This window comes from Suncus etruscus, chromosome 12, assembly GCF_024139225.1.
Source record: "Suncus etruscus isolate mSunEtr1 chromosome 12, mSunEtr1.pri.cur, whole genome shotgun sequence".
In the NCBI taxonomy this organism is placed as follows: Eukaryota; Metazoa; Chordata; class Mammalia; order Eulipotyphla; family Soricidae; genus Suncus; species Suncus etruscus.
In genome coordinates, this window is record NC_064859.1 from 25,029,443 (window position 1) to 25,053,027 (window position 23,585).

The window sequence follows — 23,585 nt, forward strand, 5'->3', positions numbered from 1 at the left end:
TTTTGTTTTTGTTTTTGTTTTGGGGCCACACCGGGCAGCACTCTGGGGTTACTCTTGGTTGGCTCTGCACTCAGAAACGGCTCCTGGCAGGATCAGGGGAACATATGGAATGCTGAAGATCGAACCTGGGTCGGTCCTGGGTTGGCAGCATGCAGGCAATGCCCTACTGCTGTGCTATACTGATCCAGCTCCAACATTTATTTATTTTTTTTTTTCTTTTTGTTTTTTGAGGGGAGGTCCCACCTGGTGGCGCTCAGAAGTTACTCCTGGCTCTGCACTCAGAATTTACTTCTGGCAGGCTCAGGGAACCATAGGGGATGCTGGGGATCGAACCTGGGTCAGCCACGTGCAAGGCAAACACCCTACCTACTGTACCAATGTAATAGTACCCCAATGTAGTGGTTTCTAATAGAAACTTATGTAAGTCCTTCTGATCTCCTCTCAGGGACCAGGTTATGAAAACTCTAATGTAGAAAAGTAATCACAAAAAATATATACCTCTTTTAGAAAATACCGATTTTATTGAAGTTATTTTCCAGATTGTATACAAACTAAACTTTTAAATTAGATTAAATTTAAGCAGGACTTCAAAAACTTTTTAGAAAGGCACATGTAATTTACTAAACGCAAACTGCAAACGTAAATTAGTATAGTTTTTGCATAGCACAAAATTTCCTTTAAGTAAAACTAAACCAAGTACATTACACGGCCACCAGAACTTAAGGGTTGAAATGATAGTACAGTAGCTGGGTGTTTGCTTTGCATGCAGCTGACCTGATGGATCGGGGTTAGGTTCCAGGCATCTCATATGGTCCCTCAAGCCTGCCAGGAGCAATTTCTGAGTTTAGACTCAGGAGTAACCTCTGAGCGTTGCCTGGTATGGCCCAGAAACAAAACAAAACAAAAAGAACTTAAGTTAGACACTAATGTTTTTTTCCAGTAGTCTCCAAAATGAATAAATACATTAGTTTATGATATTGTGAAATGTTTATGCATGATCTGTAGAATCACACTTAAAATTTGACCTGCTTAGACTGATGATTGTGATAAACTTCAACCAGGAGATCTTTAGAGAAAAGATCTTAAGAAAAGAGAAATAAAAAAGAAGAAAGAACAGAGATTTCCTTCACACAACAATCTCACACAACAAATGTAGTAAATTAGAACAAATAATGCTATGGGCTAATCTTAAACAAAGATTAGTGTTTGCTTTTAAGTGATGACTATGAAAAACAGTAAACCAGATGATATTCTCACTAAATGCTCGCCATTTCAGAAAAAGGAATTACTATCCAGCCTAAAAATGGAAGTAAAGAAGAAAAGTGATTATAAAATCACTTTCCATTATAATAGTTTTTCACCAAAAAGAAAATATGAAACAATTGAATATAGTTCAACTACTGTGAAACACAAATTAAGATAAATTTTGTTTAAAAAAACAACAACACAGAGTTCATTTTTATGTTTAATTGAAAATCTCCTTGTAGGTTTTATAAGCTTGGAAATGCAAGCACAGCTTTAAGGCAATCAAAATGGCTAATTATAGATGAATCATAATACAGTCTATATCCTAGGATGCAGCTGTGGGTGTTTTAATTGGAAATGAGCAGTCTGAGATCATGCTAATAACAGTGTAGAAAAATGAAGTTAAAAAAATTCAAAGTGTTGGGAATCTTCTTATCCTTCAGAGATTGTTTTTTAATCATCTCCTCCACAGAGAATGAGCAGCACCTTCTTGTAATCTCCAGATGTGTCACCCTGGGAGCGAGAAAAGCAAGTTACAGTCAGACAAAAAGGTTTCAAAGTGGAATACACAGCTTACAGGCATCTCAATTAATTTTTTCAAGCTGGTCTGGATTTTCTTTAAGAGTTTTTTTGTTTTGTTTTGTTTTGTTTTGTTTTGTTTTTGGGCCATATCCGGTGACGCTCAAGGGTTACATCTGGCTATGTGCTCAGAAATTACCTCTAGCTTGGGGGGCCATATAGGATGCTGGGGGATTGAATCGTGGTCCGTCCTAGGCTAGCGCATGTAAGGCAAATGCCCTACCACTTGCACCACCACTCCAGCCCCAAGAGTTTTTAAATATAAATTTGTCCTTTTGATGTTGCAAAATAACACTGGTTCAGTGTAGAAAATACAGAAGAATATATAAAGATCAGTCATAATTCTACCATAAATAGATATAAATATATCTATGGTTCAGTGGAGAAAATAGTTTATCTTTGTATACATCTTTTTGATATAAAGATCAGTCATAATTCTACCATAAATCTATATTTTAGATGATCTATCTTTTAGATTATCTAGAAATAACTTTATTTTTCTTTCCAGCTTTGGAGCCATGACCAGTGGTGATGAGGATCATTTCTATTCTAAACATTTTGGTTTGTTGCACAGCTTTCTAGACTGTTTCCTTTGCACAGAGATTTCTATTTGATGGGAAAGTATTTTGCTTTTTATTTACTACAGTGACTATTTTGAGGAAGCATTCTTTGTTTCTGTTTATGGGTCTCACCTGGAAGTGCTCAGGGTTTGCTCCTGGCTCTGTGCCCAGGGATCACTACTGGCAGTACTCAGGACCATATTGATTAGTAGAGATATTGATATTGATAGGGATATTGATTAGTCAAGTATAAGGCTAATTCCTTAAGCCCTGTAATATCTTTCAGCTCCCTATCATTAATAGATTATACAGTTAATATAACTTATTGATCACACAACCCCTTTTTGTATATTTATGGGTTTTCTAACCCTTTGCAATAAATGTAATAATCAATAAGCACAATATAGTTACTTTTCTGTGCATTTTCTTTTTTCTTGTTTGTTTGTTTGTTTTGGGTCACACCCAGCAGCACTCAGGGGTTACTCCTGGCTCTGCACTCAGAAATCGATCCTGGCAGGCTCAGGGGACCATATGGAATGCCAAGATTCAAACCACCTTCAGTCCTGGGTCGGCTGTATGCAAGGTAAACGCCCTACCGCTGGGCTATCTTTTTGGCCCCTCTGGTTTCCTTTTCATTTTATTTTGTTTTATTTTGATTTGGGGTCATACCTAGTGATGTTCAGGACTTACTCCTGACTCTGAACTCAGGGATCACTCCTAACAGGACTTGGGGAATCTTTTTTTTTTTTTTTTTTTTGGTTTTTTTTTGGGCCACACCCTGTGACGCTCAGGGGTTACTCCTGGCTATGCGCTCAGAAGTTGCTCCTGGCTTCTTGGGGGACCATATGGGAAGCCAGGGGATCGAACCTCGGTCCGTCCTAGGCTAGCGCAGGCAAGGCAGGCACCTTACCTCCAGCGCCACCGCCCGGCCCCGACTTGGGGAATCTTAAGTGGTATCAGGGATTGAACCTGGGTTGGCTGCACCCACATGCGTATGTATATACAAATATGTAATTTACATGTATATGGAAATACAGTTTTGTTTATAATGGTATAAATATATCTGACAGGCTATAACCCATATCAAAGATTTTGGGGCAAAAAAGAATCAATGCTCTATCATTTTAGTGTCTGTATAGCATTACTTATATTAACTGACATAATTTATCTGAGTCATTCTGTATAAGTAAATCAGTTCAATAAGCAATATACTAAAAAATATATTCTATACAATAAAAATGGCACAAAATATATAAATAATATAAATAATTCTAGAATGGGAATATATTTAGCACACTAAATTTCAGCATACTTTTTCATATTTTATAGAAGTTCAAATTTTCTCTAAGATTTATTTTTTGGGGGGACCACACCAGTAGTTCTCAGGGGTTACTCCAGGCTTTGCACTTAAAAATTACACCTGGTAGGCTCAGGGGACCATGTGGGGTACCAGGGATTGAACCAGAAAGGCAACAGCATCTGAAAGACAACACCTTACTCAGTGTACTTACATCTCTTTGGCTACCCAAGTCTCTCTTATTTGGTCAAATATATTGATACATATAGCAAAATTTGCCATTTGAACTATTTTAAATGTAACACTCAGTGAGTGACATTAATTACATTCAGAATATTGTATGCCCCTAGCTCTTTCCAAAAAACACGTTCATAACCTCAGACTGAAACTACAACCACTGTAAACACTAGTGACTTCCTCTTTCCCATCTCCCCAATCCTAGTAACCTCTGTCTCCTTTTGTTATGACCTTCCTGTGGTGGAATCATTGCACTTGTCCTTTTTGTTTGTTTTTGTTTTGGGGTCATACTCAATGGTGCTCAGAGCTTACTCCTGGTTCTGCATAATCACTCCGGGCAGGCTCAGGACACTGCATGGGATGCCAGGAATCAAACCCAGGTTGGTCACATGCAAGGCAAGTTTCCTATCCACTCCAGACTCCAGCATTTGTCCTCTTATATTGGCTTTTTTTTTACTTGGCATGTTGCCAGAATTCAGCCAGGTATCAGAAACTTCATTGTTTTATGTATATAGATATGTATATCCCATATACTATATGTAAAATATGTGTATTATATAATCTGTTTTTATACATATATAAACCACATTAGATTGTTTCTTCTTTAACTGTTGTGAATAATTCTTTACACTGGTGTACAAGAAGTATCTGAGTCATTATTAATATTATTTTGGTTTTGGGGCCACATTGAGTGGCACTGAGGGGTTACTTCTGGCTCTGTATTCAGAAGTTGCTCCTGGATGAGGGCTGGAAGGTCCTGTCCATGATATAAAGCTTGCCACAAAGAGTGTTAAGTTCAGTTAGAGAAATGACTACACTGACAACTACCATGATAATGGTAGTGAGTGAGAGAAACAGAATGCCTGTCTTGAAAGCAGGCAAAAGATGGGGGATGCACTGTGGAAGGGGGTGTTCTTTATATATATATCTGAAACCCAACTACAAACATGCAAATCATGGTTCTACAAATCATGATTCTTTTTTTTGTTTGTTTTTGTTTTTTTGTATCACACCCAGTGACGCTCAGGGGTTACTCCTGGCTATGCGCTCAGAAATTGTTCCTGGCTTGGGAGGCCATATGGGACACTAGGGAACCCAGGTCCATCCTGGATCAGCCACATGCAAAGCAAACGCCTTACTGCTGCACTATCACTCCGGCCCCGTAATCATGGTTCTTAAAAAAAGATATGTAAAATTAAAAAGAAAAAAATAAATAAATTACTCCTAGTAAGCTTGGGGGACCATATGGGATGCCAGGAACTGAACCTGGGTCTGTCTCAGGTCTGCCGCGTGCAAGGAAAATACCTGCTGCTCTGCTATCATTCCAGCCTTCATTATTTCTTTTTGAGTATATTCTTTTAGGAGTATATACTAGGATCATATAGTAATTCTATGTTAACTCTTTGAGGAAGTGCTGGATACTTCCACAATGGCTTCAACATTTACTTTCTTATCAGCAATGCACAAGTTTCCAATGTATTCACATTCTCATTACTTATTACTTTCCCTTTTCAGAGGAGGAGGCTTTGGCTACACTAGTGTGTTTGTGGGTTATTTCTGGCTCGAATCAGGAGTGACTCATGGCAGTGCACATGGACTGCATGTAGTCTGGGAGAATTGGGGTCTGCTGCGTGCAGGGAAGCATATTACACTGGTGTACAAGATGCATCTGAGTCATTATTATTATTATTATTATTATTGGTTTATGGGCCACATTGAGTGGCACTCAGTGGTAACTCAGGGGTTACTCTGGCTCTGTGCTCAGAAATTGCTCCTGGATGAGGGCTGGAAGGTCCAGTCCATGATATAAAGCTTGCCACAAAGAGTGGTGAGTTCAGTTGGAGAAATGATTACACTGACAACTACCATGACAATGGTAGTGAGTGAGAGAAATAGAATGCTTGTCTTGAAAGCAGGCAAAAGATGGGGGATGCACTGGTTCAGTTTCCTGGTATAGTGCCATCCAATACAGAGTCGGGAAAATATCCTGAGCACATCTGTCCCTTCTAAACAAAACAAAACAAAACAAAACAAAAGAAAACAAATGGGGGCTGGGCGGTGGCGCTAGAGGTAAGGTGCCTGCCTTGCCTGCGCTAGCCTTGGATGGACCGTGGTTCGATCCCCCGGCATCCCATATGGTCCCCCAAGCCAGGAGCGACTTCTGAGTGGATAGCCAGGAGTAACCCCTGAGCGTCACCGGGTGTGACCCAAAAACCAAAAACCAAAAAAAAAAAAAAGAAAAGAAAACAAATGGACCTAAACAAGAAAAGGCTATAAGGACTAGAGACATGGTATAGCAGGTAAGGCTCTTCCCTTCCAAGAGGCCAACACAGGTTCAATTCCTAACACTCCACATTGTCCCACAAGGCCTGCCAGGAGAGATTCTTGTGCACATAGCCATAAATAAGCATTCAGAACTGCTAGGTGTGGATGCCCCCCCCCCAAAAAAAACAGAACCAAGAAAAAAATTATAGGGACCTGAGCACTTCCTATGGTCCGCAAGTTTTACCAGGAACAAATCCAGAGCACTACAGGGTGTGGCTCCAAAGCCAAAACAAAACAAAAAAACCTCAAAATATTTTATTCAAGTCCCAATTTGAAATTTGTTGAACTAAACTAACAACTATCATGACAATGTTATTAAATGCGAGAAATAGAATGCCTGTCTCGAATACAGGCAGGGAGAGGGTGGAGAAGGAGGAAGATGAAGGGGCATTGGTGGTGGGAAGGTTGCACTGGTGAAGGGGGGGTGTTCTTTTTATGACTGAAACCCAACTACAATCATGTTTGTAATCATGGTGCTTAAATAAAAATATTATTTGAAATTCGTTGAGCAGCAAAACCAGCCTCTGGAGTAACAGGTCTTGGTTTCACATTCACGAGTTCTCCTCTTGCTTCCTCCCAAAGCAACATGCCAGTATGGAAGGATTTTCATGTGAATGAAAATGGAACTCATTTCTAGCATGTGAATCATTTCTAGCCATTCCTAGGCCATCTAATGATACCTAGATTTCCAGAGTCAGGAAAGAACAGAAATCAGGAATAACAACAATCAGACATGCTTGTCAGTATTCTCAGCAAATGTGGGCGCAGTTTTGGGTGACCAATTCATTGTAAACTCATACATGGAAATTGTGCTCTTAAAAATATTTGAAAAAATATGGGGCCGGAGCGGTGGCACAGCAGTATGGAGTTTGCCTTGCACGCGGTTGACTTAGGATTGGATTGCTCCCAAGCCAGGAGCAATTTCTGAGCACATAGCCAGGAGTAAACCCTGAGCGTGAACAGGTGTGGCCACACCCCTCCAAAAAAAAACAAAAAGAAAAATATATATATACTCTTTCTGTCTGGAGTCAACATGAAATAATTACTGTGTTTAAAGGGCAAGTACTTCCAGCCTTTAACCCAGCAAAGATTAAACATCTATGTGAAAGGAGAGAAACTGGAAATACCTAAATTACAGTGCCAGCTTTAAAGCAAATGATAGCTTCCAAGAAAAAGAGAACAAGAAGAGCCTAGGTTAGGGCCCCATCCTTTCATCAGAGCTTCCCCTTGGGCCAAGATAAGGTCCTCTACTCACCTTGATGAAGGAGTACAGAGATTTGCCATACATCCTCTTGAAGTGTGCTCTAATGTCCAGCATATCAATCTCTGCCCGAGAAACCATCACTCTGATGAGGGTGCTATCATCAGTTCCCAGGCCCTAAGGAAGAAAGCAAGATCCCACATATGAAAGTCTCCTTGGTTCTGTGGTGCACGCTCTCACCTTCTAAGGCAAAGCAATTGGGTGACCTTCCTGATGATGTCCTTTGTGTACCACCTTAAACATTTAGGATTATTCTCAGTCCTCAGCCTGATATTCAAATTTCCCCACTGATTATCTTTTCAATACCATTCTTTGGCCAGAGGAAACCACTAGGCTCTTTTAGAGACATAACCTTATATTCTCCAGTCTACCAGTTTCAGTGATTCTTCCTCACATGCCAAAGTCCTCTAATGCTCAGCCTCAGGATCCTTTCTTGCTTCTAAAATCTATTGATGGACCTAAGTAGTAGTACAGCATATAGGACACTTGCCTTGCATGCATCCAACCTAGCTTCAATCCCTGACATTCTATATGGTTCCCTGAGCCTGCCAGGAGTGTTTCTTGAATGCAGAGCCAGGAGTAATCCCTGAACATTACTAGGTATATCCCCCAACTTAAAAAATAATTAAAAAATAGGCTGGAGAGATAGCATGGAGGTAGGGCATTTGCCTTGCATGTAGAAGGACGGTGGTTCAAATGCCAGCATCCCATAGGTCCCTCGTGCCTGCCAGGAGCGATTTCTGAGCATAGAGCCAGGAGTAACCCCTGAGCACTGCTGGATGTGACCCAAAAACCAAAATAATAATAATAATAACAATAATAATAATTATTATTATTATAAATAAATAATAAATAAAATAAAACCCACTGAGGACTACTAAGGACTCACTCAACTTTCTTAGGTGTTTTTCCATATCTTCCCCCACCAAAAATTACTAGAAAAAATAAAGGAAAAAAAAAAAACAACCCCCAAACATCTTAGTCTCTTTCATATTGAATCCTCAATCCTCAGCTATGGATCTTTTATATTTTATTTTGTTCTTGGTGCTTTGTATGCCATTGACTATTGCCTTCTTACCAAGGCTACAAGTTCTTTGAGAGCTAGGATTACATTTTGGTCTTTTATGTATGTCCCATGGCTTAAGGCAAGAGAGCTTGCAGAGCACAATGTTAGGTTAGGAGTTATGGTTTTAAAGCCACACTTCCCTGCTACATTAGTTCTTCCTCAGTGAGGACCATGAAAAACTTGTATATTTTATTTCTCACTTTTCAGTTTCAGAATAAGAATAAATAATGTATCTGTCCCTCAGCCTCTTAGAGGGTAAATTTATTCTTTACTCATAGTCATTAATAACTGATGGCCCACTCTGAGTATGCAACAAATATGATTTTAGAATATCATTAGCAGGTAATCAATAAACTAATTGAACTGAATATTGTAGGTTGAAATGTGGGTGAAGGAATGAATATAAACATATAAAGGAGGACACAATATATGCACAAGTCATTCAGACACTAGCAATGAGGTCATTACCTTCATAGACTTATAAAGCCTTTCAGCAAAATATGCAGATTTGTTCCTCATACACTTTACTGTTAAAAAATCGAAAAAGAAATTAATAGACTACAGATAAAAGACTGAGAAAAAGTAATACCCATTCTCTCTATTTACAAATTGTGAAATATAATCTTTTGATTGCTTTGCCAGAAAAATTATAGCTTAACAAGGTGTAATGAACATCAAACTATGGTAAAATTATTTTCACAAATAAAAAGCATTCTCAACTTAGCATCAGATTCCTGGAAAAGCTATTGATAAGTATAATCAAAGCAAAAGATAGCATATAGTTTCAAAATAATCACTCTACCATATGTAATAATTATAATTGTTCACAAACTTGCAAGATGCAGCTAGTATAGGATCATCTCTCCCAATACTAAGAAATAAAGGCACAGAAGAATCAAATACATAATGTCACATGGTTTTTTTTTTCCCCCCGCTTGTTTTTCTGTTTTTGTTTTAGGCCACACCCAGCAGTGCTCAGGGGTTACTCTGGCTCTGTGCTCAGAAATTACTCTTGGCAAGGTTAGGGGACCATATGGTATGCCAGAGATCAAATCCAGGTTGGCTGTATGCAAACACCCTACCCTCTGTGTTATCACTCCAGCCTCAATCACATGATGTTTTAATAATTAGGTACAATAGACATAAATGAAATGAGTGATGTAATCATGCAATTTGCTGCAACATCAATAGAACTGGAAAATATGTTAAATGAAGTAAGCCAGGAGAAGGATAAATGCAGAATGATATCACATCTATGTGCTATTTAGAATAACAGCATGATAGTAATGCAATGGTTTAAATAGGAGTTATTGAGAACATGCTAGACCCCAAAGTACAGTGAGAAGAAAGAAAATTGGGTGGAGGAGGAGAAATACAAATATGAAAGGATGGGGCATGGGGCCATGGGGTGCATTGGTAGTGTTAAGAAAGGACAGAACTAAATATCCAAGCCAGATTCAACAACAATGAAATCATGAGACCCAAATTTCTAACAACCAAAATTAAAAATGGGCCTGTTAATTCTCGAAGACTGGGGGCAGGGGGTGGTGGCATGGGAACATTGGTGGAGGGAGGTCAAACCTGATGGTGGGATTGGCCCTGAAACATTGTATGTCTGAAACCCAACTATGAAGAATTTTGTAAATGACAATGATTTCAATAAAAAGAATTTAAAAAACCAATTAGATAGTATATAATAATTCTTGCTTAAAATTCTGAGATGTACTATGTCCTAGAATTTAAACCACATACCAATTATACTATATTTAAATAGTATGGTTGCTTATAACCCTGAAAAACTCTACATCTCTTAACAACAAACTGGTAGCAAGGAGAAAATCTATAGATGTTTACCCACTTCCATCCCTGTCAGCTTACCAATAGCCAGCAGAGCATCTTCAAAACTGCCAGATGTTTCAGATTTAATACTCTCTTCAATATCCTTCCTCGAAATCCTTTTGTATTCATCAAACACTGTAATTACAATCAGAATTATAAATAATAAATGAATAGGTGAAAAAATGGCACTAGTTTTTCTTTGGCATATTTCAAGAGGAAGCTTATTAGCAGGTGTGTCAGAGTCCAGGAGGATCTTAGTGAGTAGAAAAAGCCTGAGACAAGGAGAAGGAAAAAAAAAAAAACAGAATCCTGCAGACCATCAGGCAAGTCTCTACTTTACCCTAACTGGGACTCTCTCTTCCTTCACACTTACTGAAGTTGACCTTTAGAGAGATTTTCTTGCTTTTCTCCTTGTTTCTTCAATAAGAAAAATGTGTATAAATGTGTATAAATTGACCTTGGTAATTCTCTATAAATTCATCGAAACTAGAGCAACTCAGTGTCTTCAAAATAAGTCACATTTGATAATAGTTGGTTGCATCTCTTTTTTTTTTTTTTGTTTTGTTTTTTTTGTTTTTGTTTTTGGGTCACACCCGGCAGCGCTCAGGGGTTACTCCTGGCTCCACGCTCAGAAATCTCTCCTGGCAGGTTCAGGGGACCACATGGGATGCCGGGATTCGAACCAATGCCCTTCTGCATGAAAGGCAAATGCCTTACCTCCATGCTATCTCTCCAGCCCCTGGTTGCATCTTTTAATAGACTATAACATAATTATATTATTTTTTCCAAGTTTTTTTCATATAGTGAACATGTTTTCCTTCCTTCCTTCCTTCCTTCCTTCCTTCCTTCCTTCCTTCCTTCCTTCCTTCCTTCCTTCCTTCCTTCCTTCCTTCCTTCCTTCCTTCCTTCCTTCCTTCCTTCCTTCCTTCCTTCCTTCCTTCCTTCCTTCCTTCTTTCCTTCCTTCTTTCCCTCCCTCCCTTCCTTCCTTCCTTCTTTCCCTCCATCCCTCCCTCCCACCCTCCCCTCACGGGTTACTCTGTGCTCAGAAATCAACTCTGCCGGGCTTGGGGGACCATATGGGATTCAGGAAATTGAACCTGGTCTGTCCCAGGTTTGTCGCGTGCAAAGCAAGCACCTTACCACTGTGCTCTCTCTCTTATAGCATCTCTTTAAGACCCCGTGTTTGCTTTCCTTGATACTTCCTTACAGAGCCCTTTTAAAGTAAATAAATGTTTTGTTTATTTTTCTTCTTTTTCTTTTTCTTTTTTCTCTTGGACCACAGAGATCAGATCAAACCCAGGATTCAAACCCATGCAAAATATGTGCTCCAGTCATTTGAGCTATTCCCCCCATGACTCCTATGAAAGTGTTTAATTATGAAACTCCCCACAAAGAGCAGTGAGTACAGTTAGAGAAATAACTGCACCAATAACTACCATGACAATGATAGTGAGAGAGAAAAATATAATGCTTGTCTTGAAGATAGGCAGGGGGTGGGGGAAGAGGAAAACAGGGAACATTGGTGGAGGGAAAGTTACACTGGTGAAGAGTGGTGTACATTCATGACAGAAACCCAACTACGAACATTTTTGTAACCACAGTGCTTAAATAAAGAATTTGCGGGGGGATGGGTGAGATTGGGTCACACCCGGTGGTGCTCAGGGGTTACTCCTGGCTCTGCTCTCAGAAATCACTCCTGGCAGGTTCGGGGACTATATGGGATGCTATGATTCGAACCACCATCTGTCCTGGATAGGCTGCGTGCATGGCAAATGCCCTACCTATCTCTCCGGCCCCCAAGAAATTATTATTTTTTATAAAAGAAATAAAGGCAATGTTTTTATATGATAATAAACAAAGTTACAAATATTTCTTAATGAGATGTACTATTTAATAAAAAGCTAATTCAGATTAAAAATATTTAATTAAGGGCCCGGACAGATAGCACAGTGGTGTTTGCCTTGCAAGCAGCCGATCCAGGACCTAAGGTGGTTGGTTCGAATCCCGGTGTCCCATATGGTCCCCCGTGCCTACCAGGAGCTATTTCTGAGCAGACAGCCAGGAGTAACCCCTGAGCACCGCCGGGTGTGGTCCAAAAACAAAAACAAAAACAAAAACAAAACAAAAAAAATTTAATTAAGTAGATCATGGAAATAGCCATAAGCATAGTTCTCCTTTCCCCTAAGCACCTCCAGGGGTCACTTCTGAGCACAAAGAACAAGGAATAGCCCTGAACATAAATGGACTCAATGCTGCCCCCACACCCTCTCCCTGCATCTAAATCATCTAAACTAAACAAGCTAAATCTAATCATCTAAATATGCTAAACTTCCTGGCTATAACTCTCAAGAGTTGATAAATCAATCTGTGTAAAGTATGGAAACCGTTGTGATTTTTGTTTGTTGCAGTCACAGGGATTGAATCCAGGGCCTCACACACTCACATACACGGCAATTACACTCACTGTCACTGAGTCGTATCCCCAGTTCAAGAACTAGCATTTTAAATGGAGTCTTCAGGCAATCCCTACTTTAAACATAAAATACATGATTTCCTCTACTGATATGTCCAGAATTGCCTTGATTTTAGTTTTTAGAGTTGCATAGAATTCCCTGCAATTCCTTGGACCAATATTTTGCCTTTTTCTATCATTACATTTTACATTAGTTTTCTTTTATGTTGGAGTCACTGAATATTGCTTGAGTTGGAAAAAAAATCTTTCTTTGAGGCCCAGAGATGGACCGATAATGGAGTGCTCATCTTCCAAGCATGAGGCTGAAAGTTTTATTCCCTGCATTCCCTACATGCAAAATTCTGTCCTGACACACTGGCTACATTTAGGATCCATGGCACCACACCTAAATCACGTGATCTCCAGAGAACCACAATTAAGAGTGTGAATTCTGTAATCAAGTGTGGGACCTCCACTAGCACGGCAATGAACTGTGTGTGTGTGTGTGTGTGTGTGTGTGTGTGTGTGTGTGTGTGTGTGTGTGTGTGAGACCCTGGTCATTGCACTGACAAAAGGAAGGAAAAGAAGAAAATTCTAATTGACACATTTTCTAAGCATCAATTTTCACTGCAAAATAGGGAAAACCATTGCTCCATTGCAACAAACAATCCTTATAACATGCTTAGCACTACCATTAGAAGATAATTATTTATAATACCTTAGCTATTGTAAATCATCATTCTTACTAGTGGGTAAAAGAAATATGAAAATTTCTTTATCCAAATGGAGCTTAAAAGAAATTTAATTTTCATAATTGTCCAATTTTTTTAAACTTATTCCAAGATGCTAAAACAGTTGGAAATGTGTTTGCATGGAATCAAATTCTGAGGACCTGCCGTTCTTGGCAAAGTCCCACCAGGGAGAGATCTGTGTTATTATTAATGGAGCCAAGCAAGGGAGGGCAAAGAAATGGATAGCTGAGTCAGAAATTGGCACCTCTAAAGGCAGCAAAACAGCAACCAACCAATTATTGACAATGTGAAATATCTGAAAAATGACAATTTCCAAATGGGTTGTATTTTTCAACTACCTTATGTGTTCAATTTAACAAACTGACTCTTCTCAAATTTTCCACAACTTTTGTAAATTGTATGTAATTATAAGGGCACTGTGGGCTTACAAAATTAGGATATAGTATAAAATTTAAAGAGCATACATGAAAGATAAAATACCTTATTAACCTTTTATTTCAGTTTACTGAAATAAAATAAATCCAACCATAAATATTCAACAGCATAGTATCTTTGTCTCCAGGAAGTTAAAAAGCCATTACAAAAACGAGTATTATGAGAAGCAAATTAGAAACATTACACATAAAAACTGCAATTATCTAATTTCCATCTTCTATAATATAACCCCTAAAGACATGACTTCTAATCACTTTATAACTTGGGTATTAAATGGGAGTAAGTGTCAACCAATATTTCTATTTTATTGCTTGTTGATATTTTTGATGTAACTAGATTTTTAATGGGGCTGCTTTAGAATAAATAAAGGTTGATTTCCTATAAACAGGAATGCCAAACCAACATAACAAATCATGCATTTGCTAATTATTCACAACTGCTCTTTCAGAAATCGGTGGTCATGCACATTACTGCATCATATATTTCCAAAAGAAGCCCTCTCAGACAGTTCAACAATCAATCTCTGTGCCAAAAAAATGGGGTAAAGGTTCATTATGAATTCTGGGCTATCCCGTTTCACTCTCTAAAACAGTCACTTTGGAAGATGAAGCAAGTGCCTTACCATGCAATAGATGATTTCGATTCCGAGAACAGAGGACAGTTAGAAATTTCACCTCATCAGTCCCCCATTTCTTCTCTCCAGCCTCATATAGTTCCTAAAATCAAACAAAGCACAAGTTAAAGATGCCATGAATGTATACAAATTCATAAATATAGGCAGAACATGTGCATTTATGCGTGAGAACATATGCAAATATCTCCAGAATTTAAAAGAGCTGTGCTGGCTTGTTTTTTTTGTTTGTTTGTTTGTTTTTTTCTTGTTTTTTTTTTTTTTCCTGGTGATAATGATAGAAGTGGTATTGCTGAAGATTTCTCTTTGGGCGTTAGACTCCTGGGATCCTCTACTATCTTTATAAGAGTCAGGCCATACAAAAAAGGCTGCTGACAGGCTGCTTCATGGTTCCATCTTAAGAGCTTAAAGAAATGCCCTTGTCCTGGGTTGTCCCAAATAGTAACCACCAACCTCAACTGGCTATTTGAAATATAAATAATTTAATTAATTTATCTATTATTTAAACAATAAATTTAAATAAAGTAAGTAAATAAAAATAAGATAAATAAGTAAAATTCAATTCAATCATATTATATATATATATATATATTTTTTTTTATTTTTATTTTTTTTGGTTTTTGGGTCACACCTGGCGGTGCTCAGGGATTACTCCTGGCTGTCTACTCCTGGCTGTCTGCTCAGAAATAGCTCCTGGCAGGCACGGGGGACCATATGGGACACCAGGATTCGAACCAACCACCTTTGGTCCTGGATCGGCTGCTTGCAAGGCAAACGCCGCTGTGCTATCTCTCCAGGCCATATTAGATATATTTCAATGTTCTATTGCACCATACTTCTCTTGAGTGACCAATGAGTTGCTGAAGACAGCAAATATCACAATAGAGTCTGCACCATTTGGAACTGTAACTGTTTTATGAACCAACCAACCAGGCAACTATAAAAAGTTGATTTTTATTATTAACAATTGTTCATAGCACCTCAGACCTAATAGAATAGTTGCTATTTTTTTTTATAGTTGCTATTTTAAATAACCTCAATCCAAGAGACAGTACAGGAGTTTTTCTTATATGTAGCCAACTCCAGTTTGATCCCTGGATACAACACATGGTACCCTGAGCACTTCTAGGAGTGATTCCTAAGCACAGAATCAGGTATAAGCACTGAACACTTCTAGGTCTGGCACAAAAAACAAAATCTTATAAATAGAGCTCTAGGAAACTGGAACTGTGGAACAGTAGAGCATATAGGATGTAGGAGGTCCGGAGTTTGCTCCCTAGCACTACCTAGCCACCCAACAGCAGGTCATATCTATCCATGTGCAGCCTTTACAGGTCCACACAGAATACAAGGGATGAGACAGGCAATATGCAGCCCTGATTTCTCTTACACTCCAGAAATAGAGGAGTAGTATTTCTTTTCCTTTTTTCTTTTTTTGTTTTTTTTTTGGGTCACATCTGGTGGCACTCAGGAGTTACTCCTAACTCTGTGCTCAGAAGTCACTTCTGGCAGCCTCAGGGGATCATATGGATGTCGGTATTTGAACTGGGGGTTCGTCCTGTGTTGACCACGTGCAAGGCAAATGCCTTACTGCTGTGCTATTGCTCTGGCTGGAGGAGCAGTATTTCTATGAGCAGAGTGATAGAGGAGAGGAGTAAGGCCCTCTGAGGGTCCTGTCATTACTTTTCTCTCCCATCTTCAGCAGAGATTGATGCTAAAGGCAGCTATAACCATGTGCTAAAGGCAGCTATAACCATGTCTGGAGCTGTTCTTAAATTCCTGCTCTCAATAAGGCTTGAAGGACCAGAAAAGTGATAGGTTCTCTGACCAGATCTCCCAACCCAAACTTATTTGGAAACAACTTTTCTCCAGATCATTGCTAAGGCTCCCCACAGAGACTAAAATACTTGTTTTAATTGCGTGACTTAATAAAAAAAATTAAGATGGACCCAGTTTGAAAGAGTCCAATTCACTATGTGACCTTGCACAAGTTACCTAACCACAGAATAGATATAATATCTTCTTCATAAATGTGTGGGAAGTAAAAGTGTAAAGTAGTGAACACCATGTCTGACACCAGGAAAATCCACTAACATTTCATTGTGGACATAATTTTTTAAAAGTAAATTGCTCAGTAATTCTTCACTTAATCTAGTATTCACCTGGACTACAAAGGATTTGTCTAACATGCTCCCAAATGCTCTCCATGAGGCAGGTAAAATTCACATTAGCATGGAGAGTTCCAAAATGTTCAATTCTTTCAACTCAAACTTTCTGAATCTTTTGTATAAGATGGAATTTTGTATCACTGAATCTTCAGAATACTTTGTGGTGGTTGTTGTTTTGGGGCCACACCTATCATCCCCCATAGGAATACAGAACCCATGTTTGGTGTTCATGAATCCCTCCCAGTGGTGCTGGGGAGATCACATGATACCAGGGACTGAATCTGAGGTGAATGTACATTGGGAGAGGAAAATTTCCTCAAAGTAGGTCTGTCTGACAGGTAGAGAGAAGGAACCAACTTTATCCTCACCTGGGCATCTTGTCTGAGGAGTGCATCATCCAGAAAATTTCCTTGATCTCTGCCACCCTGAGGAAGAGAGTAAGAAAATTACCATAAGATTGGGAGTGGGGAAAAAGAAGTGTCTCAGTTAATCAAAAATGTCCACAACCTTAGGGCATAGTGACTGGAAGGTCAAGAGAATGGTACTGAGACCATGATGAGAGAACAGATGTCCTTCGAATATTGTGTTTATTCCCGTGAGCCTCCCCTTTTTTTGTTTGTTTGTTTGTTTTTGGGCCACACCCATTGACACTCAGGGGTTACTCCCAGCTATGTACTCAGAAATCGCTCCTGGCTTGGGGGGACCATATGGGATGCTGGGGGATTGAACCGCGGTCTGTCCTAGGCTAGTGCTTGCAAGGCAGATGCCTTACCTCTAACGCCACCACTCCAGCCTTATTTCTGTGACTCCTATCTATGCGAAGGTCACATGGGTAGTCAGAGGAGGAGCTAAGTTGGGGTTCCCAAGGGTTGCATGCATGTTTTTGCCATCAAAGGAGAAGCAGAATGAAATGATGATTACTCCCCGACTCCCACCTCAAGAGGCTCTGGCACCAGCATTGGTTTTTGAGAAGCCTATGAGAACCTTGCCTGTTTAGAGGTAAGGAGTGATATATGGGAGGGGTGTTAACAAAAGCAGCTACTCTCTCTGGCTGGTTAGACCATTTTTCTCCTGATCCTAGTTTAGTAATCTGCAGGCTAAGCAATGCTCAGCCATCAGCTGCTCTGGAAGGAAATGAAATAATAAACAGGAAAGCAGGAAGGCAAGTGGGCTCTATGAAGTTAGGATCCGAGAAGGAGCCAGGTGGGAACTGGAGACAATTTGGTTGTCGAATGGGGATGTAGTTGCCAGAACAGACTGCCTGGCCACGAAAGATCGCAGGATTGAAGGGATGCCCAGTTGACGGTTAGACTTTGGAGGACTGAGTAGGGGTGATGACAGACAGTCTTAGAGAATCAACTCAGACAAGGAGGAGTAAGGTTCAGTGTCAGGGATGAGATGAGGGCTAATGAGGGAACTGGGAACCACAGGAACAACCTGTGTGCACATCTGCTCTTTTCTGGCACATGTTACCCTGCTTCATTTCTGGGGTACTGAGGTAACATCCGACCTGGTCTCCCAGCCTCCAGTTCAATCCATCTTACATGTCATGGTGGCAGTAGTTGTCTGAAAATGTACTGCCAGTCATGCTAATCTATTTTTTTTTCTTTTTGGGCCACACTCGGTGACATTCAGGGATCTCTCCTGTCTATGCACTCAGAAATCGCTCCTGGCTTGTGAGATCATATGGGTGCCTGGGGATTGAGCTGCAGTCCGTCCTAGGTTAGTGCATGAAAGGCAAATGTTCTACCACTTGCACCATTGCTCTGGCCTCCATGCTATTCTATTGCTGCGAAGCCTCCAATAGCTCCCTCTGCCCTTTAGCAAGATGTCAAATGCTACTCTTGTTCCCCCTTCCACCTCCTGCTGAATGCACCCGTGTTTCCTGCTTGGAAAGTACCCACCCAACCCTCTGCCTCTGAAGATCCTCCAGGACCACTCTGCCATGAAGGCTTTCCTTTGTTCCAACACCAAAATCCTCCTTAAACTTTCATTCTACTTTAAATCTCTTCTATGTCTCCTTCATCTTTCAATATGATTTGGTAGCAATCTGGGTATCTGATGTATTCTCTTCAGACAGCATCAGCTCTGAGAACCCTGAAATGACTTTTTAGAAATTTTTCTATTTCTCAATGCTCCAACTGTGTTTTTTAAATAATTACTTTATTTAAGCACTATATTTACAAAAAATTTCATGATTGAGTTTAAGTCATACAATATAGTATACCACTCTTCACCAGTCCACATTTCCCATCATCAATGCCTCCAGTTTCCCTCCCACCCTCCCCCTGCCTGCCTCTTGGCAGACATTTTACTTCTCTCTCTTACTTTTATCCTCCTTTTTTTGACACTGTGGTTTGCATTACTGTTAATGAAGAAGTATGTATCATGCATATCATTTTTTCCCTTTTTAGCGTCCCACTTTTGTCAAGAGTGATGAGTTCCAACTTTGCACCACAGAGACTGGCACCATCACAAAGAAAAAGAACAGCTAGTTCTGGGACAGATGCAGGAAGATAGGGACTCTCATTCACTGCTGGTAGGAATGTAGTTTGGTCTAGCCTTTTAGGAAAACAATATAGATATTCCTCAAAAAAACTAGAAATGTTGCTTCCATATGATCTAGCAATTCCATTCCTAGGGATATACCCTAGGAACCTAAAAACATCATGCAGAAAAGCCTTCTGCATTCCTATGTTTGTCACAGCACTATTTACAATAACTAGAATCTGGGGCCAGAGAGATAGCATGGAGGTAAGGCGTTTGCCTTTCATGCAGGAGGTCATCGGTTCGAATCCCGGCGTCCCATATGGTCCCACGTGCCTGCCAGGAGCAATTTCTGAGCCTGGAGCCAGGAATAATCCCTGAGCACTGCTGGGTGTGACCCAAAAACCACACACACAAAAAAACAACAACAAAAAAAACAATAATTAGAATCTGGAAACAACCCAAGTACCCGAGAATAGATGAATCTCTAAAGTAACTATGAAACATCTACACAAATGGAATACTATGCAGTGATTAGGAAAAATGAAGTCATGAAATTTGCTTATACATGGGTGGCAATGGAGATTATCCTGAATGAAATGAGTCAGAGGGAGAGGGATAGACATAGAATAATTTCACTCATTTGTAGGATATAAAAGAGATAAAAAAAAATAGTATGGTAATAATATCCAGAGACAATAGAGATGAGGGTCAGGAGGACGGGTCCATGGTAGGAAGTTTGCCACAAATAGTGGGTCAGTGCAGTTAGGTTAGAGAAGGGACCACTACGACAAGGAAAGTTGGAACTAATATTCTGTTCAACGCTCCAATTCTTACACAAATCCAGTCTCTATGTTGGGTGTAATTGATAACAGATGAAATAATTGAGACCCAAGAACAATACCTGGGAATAGTTGAATTTGGGAAGATGAAAAGAAAAGCTGAAAATGGGCTAAGGAGGAACATTTCAATAGTACTCCTGTTCCCTATCAAAAAAGCTAACCAATGGGCAAGCAAGTACTCACAGCAGCCAGAGACACCAGCACTCGCTGGAACATGAATGAAGTGTCGGAGCGAATGTCATCTTCCAGGTTTCGCCCATATTCTAATAAGAAAAGAGAATTCACCACATTAGAACTGCATCCTGCCCAATTCACTGACCATTCCAAAGCATTCTCTCCTCTCTGGGACCAGCCTATTACCTGAAGCAACTCATCTGGAGTAATTTTTCACCCCATTCATGGTTTATCCCAAACTAAATTCTGGTCAAATGCTTAAGATGATTTAAGTTTGTCATGACAGTCATTAAAAGTGCTCCTGACCCTTAAATGAGGCAGAGGAGGCAGAGTTTCGAGTTCTTGCTCTGTGGTTCTGACTGCACAGGTATGTATCCTGCAGGTGGGGTTGAGTAGCAATGAGAATCCTTTAAGGACATTCCCAGGCATGCTAGATTAACTATTGATGCCATTTTCCCACAAGTATTGTGAATTCTCTACTTAATAACAAAAACACTTGAGAAATAACACATTGCCTAATGTTGGGTTGTCTAAGTAGACTGAGGTCTTCACCTCAGAAATCTGAGAAGTTATAGTCATTGCCTATACACCCTGCCTCTAAGAGGAACCTGCGTCAGCAAGAGTTTGCAGCAGAGGACCCATTTCAATGCCCAAAGTCTAACCACTGTATGACTACCAGCTGCTAATTTGCTCCTTGGGTGACAAGAAAATATCAGCAGGGTCTCTTAAAATGCTACTCACGGTGCTGGTAGGTCTGGTTAATACGCTGGATCTCCTCAGGTGTGCGTGAAGCTAGGATCTCAATCAGACAGCCTTCATCTGTGCCAGCTCCCTAAATCCCAGAGGAAAAGGCATTAGGAACCAGTTTACAAAGATGAGACCCAAACACCCAAGGAAAACAGGAGTCTGCAGAAGAGGAAGACAACCCACTAAATTCTAGCATCAAGATTTGTTTGTTTTTCATTATCCTGCCCCAATTCTCACTTGTTTAACAATAATTATTAGCAAGAACAAGCATGAGATATTGTTTATATGTGTGGTTATTGGGCCAAGTTAGGAACAGTTTCTGCCCTCTGAGGACCCCCTTTTTCCTGACTTCCTTTTCTTCCCTTGAAGGGGAACAGAATTCTCTGGTGAATCTTCCATACTTCTAGAAGATCTAGCAGCCATAGACATGTCCCACAGCCACAGTTATGTCAACCAGTGATTCTGGAATTCCTGGAGTGTATTGCCACATATGTGGCCATTTAATACCCCCAAATCCTTCAATACTGACACCCCAGTAGGAATATACCAAATTTGATGTCCAAGTAGCTAATATGCCACCTAAGGTTAACAAACAAAACCAAACCAATAACACAGAATAAACTAGCAACAAATAGTTTAGTAAACTTTAGGAAAATGAATTAATGACCCATTTATGAAATATAACATATTTCACCAATTTTCTTTTGCTGAATTTTTTTTTTTTTGCTTTTATGGGTCACATTCAGCAGCACTCAGGGGTTATTCCTGGATCTGTGCTCAGAAGTTGCTCCTGGCAGGCTTGGAGGACCATATGGGATGCCGGGATCCAAACCACCGTCTGTTCGAATCAGCTGCATGCAAGGCAAGCACCCTACCACTGTGCTATCTCTCTGGCCCCAGCTGAGTTTTTTTTGATGATTCCATTGCCCCTTAGTTGTAAACAAGCACTATACAGTATATTATTTCATACCTGCCAAAGGTTCAGACTTAGAGGTGATGGGAGAGATGGGGACAATGGTGGAGGGAATGTTACACTGGTGGTGGATTGGTGTTAGAACATGGAATGGCAGCAATAAAAGTATTATGAGCAACTATGTAAACTATAGTGTTTAAATAAAATTTAAAAAAAGAATTCCCTGGGAAAGTTTGTTAGTTAATGCTGCTTTCCCAAAAGCCCATCTTGTTTACCAATAATTATTAGCAAGAACAAGCATGAGATAGTGTTTCTATGTGTGGTTATTGGGCCAGGTTAGGAACAGTTTCTGCCCTCTGAGGGCCTCCTTTTTCCTGACTTCCTGCTCTTTCCTTGAGGGGGAACAGAATTATCTGATGAATCTTCCATACTTCTAGAAGATCCAGCAGCCATAGACATGTCCCACAGTCACAGTCATGTCAACCTGTGATTCTGGAATTCCTGTGCATTTTCATATGGCTCAGTATCTGCTGACATAATTGAGGATGGTGAAAGTATGTGAATTTCACAATTGGTACAGGAGACCCCAAGTGAGTTCACAGTCTGTCCACCAATCAGGGAAGCTGAGAACCTTTATAAGCCAATTCTGAGTCTCTAGAAATGCGTCTGTCCCAAACTTTCCTATCTCAGAAGCAGCTGATTCAATAAGAAAGTTTCTGGAGCTGATCCAAAGCACAACTATCATTACTCGCTCCCTCTGATGTCACAAATAAGCAAATGCTTTCATAGGTTTTGGGAAAACAACTTTTCAACAGCAGTAGCTATAATGCTAGGTCTTGTTTTCAAGTTGTCCTCAAAGAAAGAGAATCTTTCTGGATCTCATTCTCCTCTCTCTCAGAAGGCCCCATGTCCTGAGAAAGCCTGTCAGAGTCCACAGAACAGCACTGAGAATCACAGTTGGCTGGGGGAGCCCCACCTTCATGGCCTTGCGCAGCTCCTGCACATCGTACAGCACAGTGGGGGTCATCATGCCCAGGATCACCTGCTCGAAGTTGCCACTCAGTTCAGACTTCAAGTCATCCATCAGGTCCTGCAAAGGGAGAGCAGCTGAATGGCCACAGTGACTTAAACTAGCTAAACCCACAGTGTTGAGTGCCTGGAGTTTTTGAGGGCCTATGGGGGACAGAGGGACTTCACAGTGAAAATTCTCTTCATGACAACACTTAGGCATTACTTTGTCTTTACTCTGACATTCTCTTGGTGGAGCTTCCAAAGGCTATTGACATGGCTACAATTCTGTTAAATGGCTGTTAAAAATAATCCTCTCAGGGGCTGGACAGATACTATAGATAAGGCACTTGCCATGCATGCAGCTAACCCTGATTCGATGCCCAGCACACTGCCAAAAACCTGGGGAGCCCTTCCCTGAGAGACTCAATCAAGCTGGCAGTTCTGTGCACAGGCCCAACAAAATGGTGCTGTTCAGGCTTTACTCAGACCTTACTCTAGCAGGGTTGGCGTCCTCCAGGGCCATAATGTGCAGTGCTCAGGGGACCATCTAGAATTTGGGATTG

The 23,585-nt window shown here is 40.2% G+C and overlaps 1 protein-coding gene across 1 annotated transcript in view; it reads right to left on the minus strand.

The window, feature by feature from the left end:
• Positions 1–1,454: 1,454 nt before the first annotated feature.
• The window catches only part of ANXA4 (annexin A4), a 58,153-nt gene continuing 36,022 nt past the window's right edge, over positions 1,455–23,585 (minus strand). Inside the window, exons 5-13 of the mRNA XM_049785090.1 lie at positions 22,988–23,101; positions 21,093–21,183; positions 20,361–20,440; positions 17,217–17,273; positions 14,672–14,765; positions 10,449–10,544; positions 9,039–9,097; positions 7,499–7,621; positions 1,455–1,758 (exon numbers count right to left, since the gene is read on the minus strand). Of these exons, the coding sequence (XP_049641047.1) occupies positions 1,699–1,758; positions 7,499–7,621; positions 9,039–9,097; positions 10,449–10,544; positions 14,672–14,765; positions 17,217–17,273; positions 20,361–20,440; positions 21,093–21,183; positions 22,988–23,101 (774 nt within the window). The 3' untranslated portion in view covers positions 1,455–1,698. The remainder of the gene's footprint in view (positions 1,759–7,498; positions 7,622–9,038; positions 9,098–10,448; positions 10,545–14,671; positions 14,766–17,216; positions 17,274–20,360; positions 20,441–21,092; positions 21,184–22,987; positions 23,102–23,585) is intronic.